The following is a 15,145-nucleotide window of genomic DNA, read 5'->3' as shown; positions in this document are numbered from 1 at the left end:
TTCTCCCTCTTGACAGACCGAGATACTGCCAAAACCTACAAAGTTTCGCATTTAATCATAGCAAACCAAGAGAAAGTGGGTTGACGATCCACTTTTATAGAGGTTGGTGGCTTGTTTCAATTCATATAACTTGCCAGTAACGAAGGTATGGGACAATCAGGTTATGAGCCAAACATTGAAATCCAAAGCAGGTGGATAATGGTAATTTGGCTGTAACGACGCTGCCCTTATCGATTGCGGAAAGGTGGGTCATTTGTATTTCAGTGGTATGTGGCGGTGCACAGATTTAGTCGTAGTTACGCCGAACTACTGTGCTCTCATGTCGGTACCTAAGCTACGGCGTAGTCCTGTTTACTATGGGCTGCATTTAGAAAGTGGGTTAGCCGTTCGTTACGTGGCTAGTTTTTGTACTTGACACGGATGCTTATTGCTATTTTTAGGGCTCGAGGCAGGTACTACTCTTCCACGTGCAAGTGATTTTTTTTATTGATATTTTTATTTGTCTCATATTTGGAGCTTGATGGAGACTGACTTTCTTAGACATATCAGGCAGCAGTCAACGTCTTTACTGGCTATTAAGATATTGTTGAGAGCTGCCAGCTGAATAGTCAAGTACCTATGGATGTGCTCTGTAATCCATACTTGGTATTTACTCAATAGTGATACAGAACTTTGAAATGTTACAGAACAGATCAACTAGTCTAATACACTGGGAGTACAGGACATATTATTCTTTTTCAATATTCCCTAGAAAAATGTACCTATTAAAGGATTGTAAATTTTATATACAAAAGAGTCAACTCTTCCGCCGAATCGCAAAATCGCCATGTACCGCAACCTGATTGTTATTTTGTTGTATCCACAAGCCCTCCTGAACAGCTCGTTTCATTTCATCACTCCCCATAGTAGCCACATAATCCGCCGTACTCCCCCAAGGGCCTTTAGCATTAATATCAGCCCCCTGCCCCAACAACCACTTAACCCTCTCCACAGCCCCAGCCATAACAGCATACATGATAGGGGAATGAAGAACCAGCCGTGACTTCCCCGTTTGATTAACATCTGCACCCCGCTGAACCAGTAGCGCCATGATAGGAATCCGACCAGCGTCGAATTCCTGACTCGCCACCCCACGCGGCATAGTGCCGGGCGAACATGCTCCGGCTGCATAGTGCAGCGGGGTGCCGTATTTGATATCGGCGCCTGCATCGAGAAGCATGTGCAAGGCTGCTAGCTCGCCACGCGCAGCGGCAGCTTCGAGGGCGGCGCAGCGCTGCATGACTGCGTCATTGTCTGGTTCTGCGCTGCCATGGCGAGCGCCCTGATTTGGATTTGCGCCGTGGGCTAGGAACCAGCGGAGGAGGGGGAGGTTCGTTACGACCTTTGCTAGGAGAGCGGCGCCGTACTCGAGCGGATTGTTTGTGCTCCAGCCATGTAGAGTGAGTAGTTCGAAGAGGGGAATTTGCTGAGATAATGGTGCGGAGAGGATGCGCACTGGTGTTTGGCGGCGCAGCTCTGAGCCGTGAGAGAGAAGGTAGCGGGCTATCTCGACCTGGCCAGCGCTGAAGGCTAGCTCGAGGGCGTGATGGAGGAATTCTGTTGAGTGGAGATCTGAGGGAATGACTGATCTGACTGTATCCAGATCGCCCGATTGACAGGCGTGTTCGAATGATACAACCTCGGACTGCTCCATCTGCGTGGCCGGGAACGATTGAAGGACATTCGGGGCTCTGGTTATCAAATTCAAGGGTGTGGTGGGATGTTGGACGAAGGTCGGATCGTCTAATTGTCTCTGTGCATTTCTTTTTCTCTCTTCATAATGTAGCATGTAATCGCTGTAAGATTTCACGGGGATTACATTCGCGGTTCCGTTCTTTTGTTGTTGCATAAGCTGGAGTTGCTGTTGACGTGCTATCATTTCGAGCTGCTGCTGCTTTTGAGCTCGCAGCTGGTTGGAGTGAACCATTATAGAATGATTGATCTGTCTGATCCACTCAGTGGAGTCACGACGAGTTGGACCTTGGCCCAGAGATACCAGCTCCTCAGCTTTGGAGGCGCAATTTTAGCTCGGTTACGCTCGGGCGGCTGACTCATCTTTGAAAGTGAGCGTACTGTAAATTTGGATGGAGGGCCAGCTTGGTCGCTGGCTATTTTAAATTATTAGAGCTATGAGGTCGGTTGGGAAAATATTTGGGGATCATGTAGCTAGGGCTAGAATATTGGCGATTAACTAGAGGACTGGAGTATGGATCTGTAAGGCCCCTGTTGTGGTATGGTATCAAATAGTAGCCATGAGGAAAATTTTTTTTTTTTTTTTTTCGAGCGTTAGAGCACTGCAATTTTCATGTATCTCTCTCAACTCTCTCCTCCATTTATTATTTCATAAACAGGCTTTATATGGTCTAATAATGGGTTAGTTTATTCATCTAAAGGCCATTATTTAATGCTGACATGCAGGGCGGTGAGCCATTTACACGATGGCCCTTAATTGAGATATCGATATCGTCTGCTCCCTTGGGTTAGTTCATGACTCAACCACGGAAACCCCAGATTGTGGGTAAATTTTAGTTTTGGTATCAGTCATGTTTTGTATGAATCTGACTTAAGCGCCAATAAATATTGAGTTGGGTGCGCGCAGTAAAGAGGGAATATGCATTGGCGGCATCTATCCATCCATCCACCTTTCAATGTTAATACCCAAAAACAGATGGCTTCCAGATATTACAGGGGCTCTATGCGATTTTGCGTGCTGTCCTCGGATATGTCCCTTTCCCAAAGGTCCTAGGTAACTTTCAAGGTTTCTCCGAGAAAAATTCATTGACTACAATAGTGATTTAGTTACCTGGCCGATGATTTCTTCTCTTCCAAGGTTCTAATCGATGTTATAAAAAAGTAATTTGTTCATAGTAATGCATAGGAAACGAATTTAGGTCATCGATATCCCTTCAGGGCTGTTTTAACATAGAATGATGGAATCAAATTTCTGAGGTTATACGACCGTAGCACTTGAGAATCAACAAAAAACCAACATAGAATCATATACTTAGGTAACAGGTCCAGAATTAAAACATGCGGCTTGACGAATACGTTGGCTCAAGGGCACCTTCATCATGACTCTCGAACGTAGTCTGAATCTCCGTCTGAGCAAAGATCTTGCCATCAGGAACAATGATTCTCTCCTCACTCGAGCTATCATTCATAGCATCGATTTGAGTACCGACAACAGTGTTATCTATTCTTTGCATTGTTTGCATGGTGATGTGCTCTTTGTTGGAGAACTTGGTAAAGTTTTTCCGCACATCCGATTTGCTTGACCAAGGGCCAGACTTCTTGTCCTTGTTGCTGCTCTCGCCAATGAAGCGGGGCAAGAAGCGCGAGGCGATGGCCTTAAAGGAAGGAATGGAAGCGGCAAAGATGCCGACGTTGGTTTCGATGACGGACCAGTACATGGCTCCACTGATCGCGTAAGTATAATCAGCTGAACTGAGCATGTTGGGGATATAAGTAATTCGAATGATCGAAGAGACACAAGCACTAAATAGAGAATCTGTCAGTGGGCGCGCCTGAGACACATGAGAATTTCGGAACTTACAAGAGACCTAGGCAAAGGATAACTCCCAAAATAACCTTCTGTTTCTTCGGCACTTGAAGCTTGAAGAGAATTCCGACGGGCAAAGTGTAGGTCATGAGATCGGTCAGGATGTTAAGTGCAGCGTTACACAGGTAGAAAATATTGATGTTGATACATTTTCCAGGCTCACTTTGCTTCCAGGCCTTGCTGATGGGTTGACATTGGAATGCGGCAACGAGAACAAAAGACGCGGCCTGGGTGACGATGACTCCTATCATAATAAAGGAAAGTCGAGTGAGTGTGCGGTCTCCCAAACGAGAGTAGAACCATAGGACGGATGTCTTGATAAATCCAAGACACGCTAGGTAGAATATCGAGCTCATATAGACCATCTAGGGCTGGATTAGACACCTAAAAATATCCAGAAGATTGTAAAATCTTACCAGAGAGTAACTAGTGAGGTTGTTCTTGTCAACGTAGTCGAAGTGTTGTCCGAGTCCATCATGGACAGCTGAGTTTTGTTAGATATGCGCGATAGAAAGTCTGCATAGATCTTTAACTTACCAGATATAGTAGCGCCAATGAAAGCCCACGAGAGTAACTAGGTACATAGTTAGTTGGAGTTTGATTGCCTTGGTAAAATATTATTCTTACACAAGCACCAATAGTCAGAACTGTAAGGTAGAGATCAGGAAAAGATCTTGCAGGGTGCACAAATGATAAATACTTACAGTCGTCAACGCCCATTTTTCCAAGTACCTAAAGAGATTTGGTCAGATTATGCCATTCATACAGTGACATCATATCGGCACATACATAAATACGGGCAAATAGTCGAAGACACAGGACAAGGAATGTCAATACAGAAAATGCAGCACATATCCCAACGATCACGGGGCCTTGTGAGCCATGATCGTCTTCCATGGTAAATCTAGTGAGTGTTATTCGTGCGCAGAAGAGGCGGAATGAACGCAAAGCAGCAGTGCAGCAGTGGAGAGGAATCGATATGTGATAGATTCCCTCCTTCGACCGGTATATAATAGCGGGTCTTTGTATTTGTTACTAGAATAGCCTAGGGCGCTGAAAGAAAAGGAGAACCACGGAGAAGGTAGCTTATGGGGTCAGAGGAAAAGAAGGAAAAGTCCCGGAGGCACTTGGTGCATTTGGAGTGGAGTTGGGAGTGTCCCGCACGTTCTTAAAACTCTGTAGAAGTCCTCCCCGAAGTATTTAGTGGGTTCCAAATGTCTATTTGCGACTAGATTTATTTGTTACTAAGTACGCAGGGCAGAGTATAAAGCGATTGTTACTCTATGTCATGGCAGTGAGTACAAAGTGTCCACTGGGCCCCAAGAGCGCCCTGGAAACAGCGGAGAGACAGCTGATTGTCACAAACATTAACTAGATTGAGGTAAATAGCGATGGTGGCGCCTATTGGGGCACGAAAACTGGGTGATTTGTGATTCCTTTGCATAAGATAAAGGTCCAGATTTCCCGACGTTGTAAGCCTGTACCGAAAGCACTGCTGTACGCTGTATTAATAAAGTAGACCCAGTCTATTGGTATATGCCGCAGTCACACCATCGTCAGATCGTGAGAAGGCCATTGCGCAGTTAGTGCTGTTAGATTATGTTCTCTAAGAACCAGCCATGGAAGAGCCCGGCTTGGAATATGAGGCAGCTTGTATCACTCTAGTTGACCATGAGCTCTGCTCATACAGTCTCGGAAGAAGCTGTTCGTTTTTCGTATATAGTTGGAGTTCATTATACGGAAACCAGACTTCGGCAGTAGATAGATGGATCTTCCGATTTATAAAGCATGGCACTAAGATACTAGTTAGTGCAACTCAGGAAGACATTATTTTGACTAATGAGAAATGGATTCTTGGTGAAACACGGGGTGACTTATGTTGAACCCATTATCATTCAAGCTGTCAAGGTGAGCAGGCCATTTAAGTCTGACAAACAGCCTTACGCTACGATCATAATACACTGCTGAAAATCCTTGTTCTCTTTCTCTTTTAATTTCTGCCTTCTCATTCAACATTGCTCCTGTGAGTCCTGTCTCATATATCGAAACTTGGCAACGAAAATCTTCGATCACTGTAATAGTTTCAGAAGTGTCCGCTCCCAGGTAAAAGCCACTAAAGAGGGGTCCCACTTAGTGTTTTCAGTGAGACTGAGCAATTGAGATCTACAACATCCTGTCCCTCAAGGGAAGATAGTTGACGTGGGTGGATCCAACTGTGTCCAATTGTCTTAGGCTGTGTTGTTGAAGATCGGCCTAAGATCCTAAAACTTCCGATCCACATGCGTCGTGAAAATTTCTTTCAAGTCTTCTCATTCTCACTCAAAATTCTCAGCCAAAAAGTATAAGTACGTTACCTTAAATCGAAGGCTAACCTTAATTTGTTTGACTAGGCAACTAAATTTCTTACTATGGCCGCCCTGGCTTGCTATATTAGTCGGAAATCTCCCTAATCTCACCTGTATCTGGATCGATCGAGATCTAAATAGCTTATCTAGTCCGAACTTCTATAGCAGCCTAGATCTTCACTAGCCTCGAACGAACAAAAATTAAATATAAAAAAAATTATCGTCCAAGTGCGTAATATCGGAGATTAGATGGCGCTTACTTTAATTTGGAAATCACGAGGTCTTTGGCACATCCGACATCTTATAGTTCGCCCAATGATACAACATTCATCAGGCCGTTGGTTCTTGTCTGAATTAAACGCAAATTAACGCGATGATTATCGACGATCTTTATTGACATGTCACTTTTATTGACAACCGAGAACCTATGGGTGTGATGCTACTGAAGTGTTTTACCCACAGAATCGAAGTGTGGAACTTGCGATGACAAGAGTACGCGTATCTACGGACTAGCCATTTCTAGTCCCAGAATCCTTGCAGATCGATGTTTCGGACTGTGCTTTGGTAGCAGATTTCGGCCCCTGTCATCATTACTTCGCCCGAGTTTCTTCTATTGAACTTCCATTGGATACGCATATGACAAGTCATCAAATAAGCCTGCCATTTCACAGGCGTACCTTGTACGACTTGATCGGATGTGTATCTAGATCTTGTCGCCTAAACGCCAATTTATATACTAGTGCAATCTCTGGAGTGTTAGCGAGAAAATACCAAGGACCTGGACTTCCGGCGGAATAGACTAAAAATTTCACCGTTAATCCGCTGACCTCGTTGGTCAGTATCACCTTCAAGTTCCGCAATCCATAGTGGAATACGCAGTACTTAGCTCCGCAATGCTTTATCTTGATACCCATTGGCCTCTTACAGCCATCGTATCATCAAATGGAGCCCTAGGGGTCACCGAGTCTCCATTCTAAACTATTTTAGGCACTTAGGACACCATAATTTTCCCATTCGAATGCACTTTCTCTCATATCTAAATCTGCATCATGGGCTTAATAGAGAATGTATTTTCGCTGGTGACAGTGAAAAATGTCTTCGTTTCTCTAGTTTCATATGTCATTGTGAAGATTATCTATCAGATTATCTACTACCGCTTTTTCCACCCATTATCAGCATTTCCCGGTCCCTTCTGGGCATCCGTAACGCGGTTATGGATTGCGCGAGAGAATTTAAAAGAAAGAGAATACTTGACTGTTTATAATCTGTCTAAGAAATATGGTATGATCTGACCTCTGGAGGTCTTTTATCTCGATATATCGAGATTAGAACATATACTGAACACCTGGATGCTTCTTTCCTCAGGACCGGTTGTTCGTATTACCCCGACGTTACTACTGGTCAGCGACCACTCTAAGCTCCCAGATATATATCACCGCAATGCCGACAAGACTGGCCACTATATTACCGGTAGTTTTGGCGAAACTGAGAGCCTATTTAACATGCGATCTCATAGGACTCATGCTTTGTTCAGAAAGCGTGTTGCAGGACCATATAGCTTCACCAACATCAAAAGAATGGAGCCATTGATTGATGAGCGCATTCGAGAGTGGAGCAAAAAGCTCGATGAGACCTTTGTCAAGTCCAGAGAAGCGTTTGACTTTTCCTGGTGGGCAGTGTAAGCTGGTTCTTCTTTTTTTCTTTAGCTATATTTTGAATTAATAGGATGAACTTTTAGCTACATGACATACGACATTATCAGTGAAATCGGGTTCGGTGCTCCATTCGGCTTCATAGAGAAGGGTGAGGATATCGGCGGTCTGATCCAGGGATTTCATGATGGTCTACCTGCCTTTGGGCTACTCGCGCGCCTCCACCCGTTCACCTCTTGGCTTAAGACTACACTCTTTAAGAAATACCTCGTGGCAACTCCGCAAGACAACTCGGGTATTGGGGTTCTGATGCGCTTCCGCGATGCTTTAATCGATGAGCGCATCGATGAAATTAAGGACGGCAAGAGTGTCGACCGGGTAGACCTACTACAAGGGCTTCTCGAAGCCCGTACGGATGATAATAGGCCACTTGACCTTGAATACATACGCGCCGAGGTTCTCCTAGTGCTTCTTGCGGGTGCCGATACCACTGGCACGGCATTTCAGGCGATGATCCAGTTCTTGCTCTCTAGCCCTAAGGCCTACGAGCGTATGATAGAGGAGATTGACGCTTCATCGAGCAAGGGTCTACTCTCCGACATCCCACAATATGACGAAGTCATACAGCACCTACCGTTCTTTGTTGGCTGTGTCAAGGAGACAATGCGACTTTGTCCATCTGCACCGAATATCTTCCCTCGATACGTCACTGAGCCAGGTATTGAGCTCTATGGAAAGTTTGTCCCAGCCGGAACTGAGATCTCGTGTAATCCGTACTTGGTACACCGTGATCTGGCTTTGTATGGCGAGGATGCAGAAGAGTTTAAGCCTGAGCGATGGTTGGATTTGGAGAAAGCAAAACAGTATAACAAGTATAATTTTGCCTTCGGGTATGGATCCCGCGTGTGTCTAGGTCGTGATATTGCCATGATGGAGTTATTCAAGGCCCCCTTGCAGGTAAGCTTTGATCGATATGCATATGACAAGTATCATCTTGCTAATCGTGCTCTCTTTAGTTCTTCCGCTCTTATAAGCTGGAGACTGTTAAGGGCAAGCCCGAGGCCCAGTTTGTGGTCAAGGGCGGGGTTGGTTACTGGCGTGATGTATGGCTGACTATCTCCAAGCGGCCGAAGGTAAAGGAGGAAAATGATATCAAGATATCTGATCATCTTTTGTTCAGTGCACAGGAGCTTGCATCTGATCGATAAAACTTTGGACCAGGATAGCCACTTATTAATCATACCCGATTATGGTGTCAGAAGCCCCGAGTCCATTGACAGGCGTCTTCGTATGCGTATTCCGTAACTATGCGGAGTTTCTAGAAACATTCAAGAAAATGGATGTGATGCATCGAATATGTATAGTCTACTAGCGCCATCTACATAATGCATGCACGGGATACTATTAAGTACGGAATATAAGCAGTTTCAGATCGAAGTGGGTCGATCTACCTAAGATTGAGTTACGATCATTTTGAGATCTCATCGATATACTTCTGAAAATTTCCTTCTTTTTGAACCAAAAGACTTGGCTTTTAATTCAGCTAAAAATGTCACAACGTGATTGTTTCAAGTGACGCCGTGTAATTAAGACTAAGATATTATAAGGCCAGGAGCAAGTCTAACATGATTATCGATTCCCGTCTCTAATATTGAAAACTTGCAAAAGTGAAAGTGATAGTGATGACAACAATATTATCAGGCCGACAGCGGGAAGTGAAGACTGCAATCTACAGATTGTTTAACTTAAATCACTTTACAGTTTTTGTTTTTGTCATTGTCCAAGTGCCTGCCGGTGCACTAACTCTCGCTTTCATTTGTCTTCTCCGTTGAAACCCCAGGTCAATTGTGTCAAAAGCTAATAGAATCTTTTCAATTTTTCTTCTCTCGCTTTATTCTGAAGAAATTATATAAAGTAAATTCAAAGTTTTAACATGAAAAGAAGACCGAAAGTGGTTACTTTTCGCCACGCTTTTTCGATTTCAAACAAGGATGATATCGAGTCTAGGTAGATCACGCAGCTTAATTGCCCAAAACAGCATCCTATAAACAGAAAATGGTAAGTATAAGATGATGAAGGTATCATGTATAGTAACTTACCCTAGCAATGTGGTAAAGAGGAGAAATACCAGTCCAGTGGATGAACTGATTAACTCCCTGGCCAACAAGGACTTCCAGTCCAGGAATGGTGCTCCAGCCTGCATTGGCAGCCAGCTGCATAAGAGCTGTCACGGAGGGCTTGTAGGCCATCTCTAGCAGGACACGCGGCGACTTTTCCTCAAGAGTACTGTCGACTTCCTCGGCACGCTGGAACATGTGGCAGAGGGTCTCACGCATGGCCGGGTCAATGGGACGATCGGCGGGGATAGTGCCTACGGCAACTCGCGGAATAGTGTCAATCTGAGGGTTCCTATCCACGATACGGATGTTGTAGCTGGTCGGGAAAGTCGAGACCATACCCTCAAGTTTGCTGGCAGTGCGTCCGATGATGTAGATGGGGGAAAAGCCCATGTGGTGGAGGGCGTAGATAGCAGCACGAGCGGTGCCGCCACTACCGACGACTACGGCGCTCTCAGAGCCGTTAGAGCCGTAGATACCTTCGTTGCGTAGGCAGCGAACCATCCCCTGCCAGTCGGTGTTGTAGCCGACCAAGCGAGGGGGCTTGTCGCCATTTTCCACGGGTACGATGGTGTTGACAGCTCCGATAATCTCAGCCTCCTGAGCAACTTCATCCAGAAGAGGCATGATGTCAAGCTTTAGAGGAATGGTCACTGAGGCTCCACCGAAGTCAGCGGCGTGAATGAATTCCTTGACGTCTTCAGCATTGGTTGTCTCTATACGTGTGTACTCGTACGGAAGGCCGGTCTCAGCAAAAAGCGTGTTATGGAGAGCAGGTGACCGTGAAGCGGAAACAGGTGATCCGAAGATGGCAAATTTCTTGGCCTTTATTTCACCCAGCAGGGAGAGACCTTTGCGAATTTCAGTCGCGGAAAGTTGACCGGGTGCCGCCTTGAAGGGGAGACTGGGGTGAGACACAGGGGTCATGAAACCGTTAAGGATGCGGCTCAGTTGGCCATTATCGCCCATATTGATCGCAATCAATGGAGTCTCATGAGACTCTGCTGCCCATGCCTTGAACTTCCTCAACTCGTTGTTGTCGTCTAGGCTTTTGGCAACACCAACCAGCTTGATCACATCACCGTACTCCAGGGCACGGTTGTAGGAAGAAATCCAGGACATGTTGGACCATGAAAGCTTACCCTCAGGATCGTGGTGCGAAGCGATGATCTTCGAGTGGCCTTTCATTTCGGTGATGGTGTGAAGCATGTCATCGGGGAATGCGATTTCGAGGTCCACAAATTCACACCCGGAGCGGAATGCCAAGCTGTAGAGTTGCAAGGCAGCATCGTGGGCATCATCAGGGAAGCGACCACCTTGGCTCTTGGTGCGAATAGTGAAGATAATGGGAAGCGAGACACGACGGCGCAGGAAAGAAATCTGCTCGGCTACGTAATCCACAGAGGGAATTTCGCTGTCCGAAGCTGAGTTCTTCAACAAATCAACGCGCAGTTCCACGGCGTCAGATCCGACGCAGGCCGCAGTCAAAATATCGCCGCACTCGCTCAGGTCGGGCAGGGTCAATGAGACAAAGAAGCTGTGTTTCTTCTTCTTAAGGAGTTCAAGGTTGTTTGTTTGGCCGGTGACCACCTTGATGAAGCGGTGGAAATCCTCCGAGGCAAGGGTAAGTTCAGTTGTGTTGGATTGCTGGCTGTAGTACTGGATGTTGCTGCACTCCTGGAACCAAGGCTTCCGGCGCAGCCACACCCCCATCATGTCCTCAATATAGGCGGGTCGAGTCTTGTCAATCTGCAAAAAGTCCATGACTTGGTTGATATCACGGTTGATGAGAAGGACGTTGCCCTTGGTCTTGTGGTAGTCGGTAAGGAGCTTCCGAGCCTCGGGAATTTCAACAATACCACCACCGCAAGCAAAGACGTAGTTCGTGGGGCGTTCACGCATGGTACGCTGGAGTAGCGAAAGCTCTGCATCTCTGAAGCCTTGCCAGCCCTCCTTCTTGATCAAATCAGGGATAGTCATACCCACAGTGCTCTCAAGTTCAGTGTCCAGATCAATGAAAGGACGATCCAGGCTCTTGGCTACCCAGTGGCCGGTGGTAGTCTTACCGGCACCACGCATGCCAATGATGAAGACCGAACCACTGGCCTTCTCTTCCTCGGTCGACACAGCCAATTCTTCCTCGCTCAGCTCCTTTCCTTCGAGGTTGACACCGAAAAGCTGCTTAAGGGTGTCCCACCAGCCGGGCCAGGTCTTACCGACACATTCGCGCTCAAGGATAAGAGTGGGCTTAGGAGCGACAAGGGATAGAACGCTGAAACTGAAGGCGACGCGGTGGTCGTCGTAGCAGTAAATACCACCATGGGGTTGGCGGAGAGTGGAGCGATCAATGCCGTCGATCTCAAGACCGTCATCGTGTTCTCGGCAGAGTACGCCGTACTTGGCCAGCTCATCTTTCATAGCCTTGATACGATTACACTCCTTGACACGCTGGTTTGCGATTCCATAAATACGGGTAGTATGGTTTGAGCCCTCTCCACGAGCGACAGCAGCGAGGACAGAGGCAGTGAGGAAAGCATCGGTCATTGGCTCCATGTCTACATTGGGCAATGGCCGGAGAATGCCACTGCTAGGTCCAGTGACTGTGGTTGAAGTATCGGATTGTTCGACTGAGCAGCCCATAGGTCGGAGCACTTCCACAGCAAAACGAGCATCACCCTGAAGTGACTTGGAACCAATGTTGGGAACAGTGCAGGTGGTACCGGTAATAGCTGCAATAGCCAGGGGATAAGTGGCGGAACTGGCATCGCTCTCGACAACATACTCAGCAGGGTTCACGTAGTGGCCCTGAGGAATATGGTAGGTGTGCTCCTCAGTGGTAGATTTCTTAACATCAATACCAAAAGATCTCATCATTGCTGTAGTCATATCGATATACGGCTGAGAGATGGGCTTGCCTCCAACCAGTCTCAATGTCACTGGCTCCTTGGCGTAAGGAGCGCACATGAGTAGCGAAGACACGTACTGGGAAGAAACCTTAGCAGCGAGGTTGATGTTGCCTCCAGCGAAGCCGCCAGAAGCCGCAATCTTGAGAGGAAGACTGCCCTTGCGCTCCATATATTCAACTCCAGCGCCGTTCACTGCCAAGGCATCGACAAGATCGCCAATGGGTCTTTGCTTCATTCTGTTGTTACCAGTCAAAATGCTCGAGTCAACGCTGCTCGGCTTAGCGAGAGTTGCGACGGTAGTCAGGAACCTGGAGGCGGTTCCAGCGTTACCAAGGTACAAAGGCGATGGGCTAGCGACGATGTTGCCGCCCTGGCCATTTACGACGAGAACCTCACCCTCTTGCTCCCAAGAGAAGGTTGCGGCGCCTAGCAACTCCAAGGCCCTCAACATGACCTCTGTGTCATCAGAATGCAGGAGATTCTTGACGCGGCAGGTGCCCGAACCAAGGGCAGCAAGCACAAGAGCGCGGTTTGAGATACTCTTGGATCCGGGAGGTGCACAGGTCACCTTCAAAGATCTGGGCACACCAGGGTACACTTCGACGCTGGGAGCCAGAACAACACCGATATCCTGGTTTGAGACAATGCTGGCCTTGGGCTCGTGGGTACGGCCGATGGCCGACAACAGAACAACCTTCTTCTTGGGTCCGTCGTTCTTCTTGTCCAGAGCCATATTGAACAGCAGCTGATCTACCGGGCAGGTCTTTCCAGCGGTCAACTTGCGCACACGGGAGTCTTTAATAGAAGTGGGCAAGCCGTAGGCCGAAATGCATTTCACGATACGGGCAACAGCAACACCCTTCAGAGTTCCGAGGTGTCTGGCCAATTCAGCCTCCTTAACCATTCCAATGGCGACACACTCTCCGTGGAGGATCTGGGGTGTTAGAATTGCCTCGATAGCATGACCAATGGAGTGTCCCCAGTTCAGGAGGTTGCGGAGACCACCCTCACGCTCGTCTGCAGAGACAACAGAAGCCTTGTAATGGGCTGATGCCAAAATTCTGGCCTTGAGGATGTCTCGCACGTTATCAAAGCGACCATGCCCAGGCTTTGCCTGAACAGCAGCGAGAATCACATCCGCATTGTCTTCCAATGCGGTGAATTCTGCTTCGCTTGAAATTGCAGCAGTTTTGATGACCTCGCCCATACCATTGATGAACTCACGCGCGGGGAGAGTTTCCAAGAATTCGAGATCAATGTAGATTCTTGACGGTTGCCAGATGGCGCCGATCAAGTTCTTGCCGAGAGGGGTGTCAATAGCAGTCTTTCCGCCGATTGAAGAATCAACCATGGCGAGAAGGGTGGTGGGGACCTGCACGATGCGAACACCACGCATGTAGGTTGCGGCAACGAATCCAGTCAGATCACCAATAACTCCACCACCTAGGGCAATAACTACAGTATCGCGACCACATGGCGGATTTTGGCTGAGCATCCAGTCTTCGATGTCAGCCTTGGTCTGACGGGATTTCGAGCTCTCTCCAGGTGCAGCAACGTAAGTCAAAAGACGTGGCGCGGGAGAGACGGAGGTGGCAGCAGCATCGAAAGATTTTTGGAAACCAGGAGTATATATCGAATCAAGATGGGAATCAGTGATGAGGACGTAGGTGGTGGAGGGCAGACCACTGATCAGGTCCTGGGCGACATAGTTACGCCAGAGGCCAAAATCAGCGATGATGCTCTCCTGGCCCAATATATTGATTTTAGTGGGTTCGGTCATAACGGAGTACAGAATATTATTGAGATTGGATATTTTGGGCTCAATTCATTCTATGGATGGCTATTAGTATAAGAGCTCTTTCACAATCTCGGAGTTATTGATCTCATTTTCCCCGCGGTAAGCTGACGAGAAAATGATCACACGAAAGTTGGGGGGAGATAAGGTGATGCCAATTCTTCAAAGACTTAATAAGGCTTACCTTGTATCCCAGTCATTCAATAGTCAGGGTAATACCGAACAAATATGACTTTGGACAATGTTCTGTGACTCAATATTCTTTTCTCCGGTCTCGCGGTAGTTCAACCACTCACCGCCTTATGGGTCGATGTCTGACTAAGCAAGCCACTTCTCGTAATTTTCCAGCATTTCGAAGTTTGAAACGGACTCCATTTCTATGCTGATCTACTTTGTAACGTAAATGTTTCTGGCTATGTTTTATCTGGATTTAGTTACGCAATCACATAATCGGTATCTCTACGGCTTCTCTTGGTAATATGATGTTGGTATTTTGTATTTTGCACGGATTCCGGAGTATGAATATCTTGCTTCTTCTACCTCACCTGTGCTTGGATTAAATTTTATGAACACTAGCTTGTAGGACCCTTATGCGCTGTTAATACCAATCGCATATAAACGGGCGAAGCTATTCCGGTGGTTCTGTATCCTTGCTGATCAAAACAGGGAATCGCGGAAGCTCAGAGTACAAAAGTTAGGAAGCATATGAATTAAGCAAGAGATCTACATAAT

General features: G+C 46.9%; 4 protein-coding genes across 4 annotated transcripts; 1 reads left to right on the top strand and 3 right to left on the bottom strand.

Moving 5' to 3' along the window:
• Positions 1-796: 796 nt before the first annotated feature.
• Positions 797-1,966, bottom strand: N7495_002409 (ankyrin repeat domain-containing protein; the record flags this gene model as incomplete). Its single annotated transcript, XM_057205078.1, has 1 exon — positions 797-1,966. One exon carries the CDS (start codon positions 1,964-1,966, stop codon positions 797-799), a length of 1,170 nt encoding a protein of 389 aa, XP_057065685.1.
• Positions 1,967-3,062: 1,096 nt separating this feature from the next.
• N7495_002408 (putative integral membrane protein Pth11-like) lies at positions 3,063-4,495 on the bottom strand (the record flags this gene model as incomplete). The annotated part of the gene is made up of 6 exons (XM_057205077.1): positions 3,063-3,534; positions 3,593-3,963; positions 4,015-4,082; positions 4,136-4,172; positions 4,226-4,330; positions 4,388-4,495. The coding sequence occupies 6 exons, from the start codon at positions 4,493-4,495 to the stop codon at positions 3,063-3,065; spliced, it is 1,161 nt and encodes a 386-aa protein (XP_057065684.1).
• A 2,497-nt stretch (positions 4,496-6,992) lies between these two features.
• N7495_002407 (cytochrome P450) lies at positions 6,993-8,803 on the top strand (the record flags this gene model as incomplete). The annotated part of the gene is made up of 4 exons (XM_057205076.1): positions 6,993-7,224; positions 7,309-7,621; positions 7,682-8,552; positions 8,612-8,803. 4 exons carry the CDS (start codon positions 6,993-6,995, stop codon positions 8,801-8,803), a joined length of 1,608 nt encoding a protein of 535 aa, XP_057065683.1.
• Positions 8,804-9,616: 813 nt separating this feature from the next.
• N7495_002406 (pentafunctional protein ARO1) lies at positions 9,617-14,398 on the bottom strand (the record flags this gene model as incomplete). The annotated part of the gene is made up of 2 exons (XM_057205075.1): positions 9,617-9,637; positions 9,695-14,398. 2 exons carry the CDS (start codon positions 14,396-14,398, stop codon positions 9,617-9,619), a joined length of 4,725 nt encoding a protein of 1,574 aa, XP_057065682.1.
• Positions 14,399-15,145: the final 747 nt, after the last annotated feature.

Source organism: Penicillium taxi (assembly GCF_028828555.1).
Source record: "Penicillium taxi strain IBT 34144 chromosome Unknown utg000002l_segment0_segment0, whole genome shotgun sequence".
In the NCBI taxonomy this organism is placed as follows: Eukaryota; Fungi; Ascomycota; class Eurotiomycetes; order Eurotiales; family Aspergillaceae; genus Penicillium; species Penicillium taxi.
This window is presented reverse-complemented; position numbering and strand designations above follow the sequence as displayed.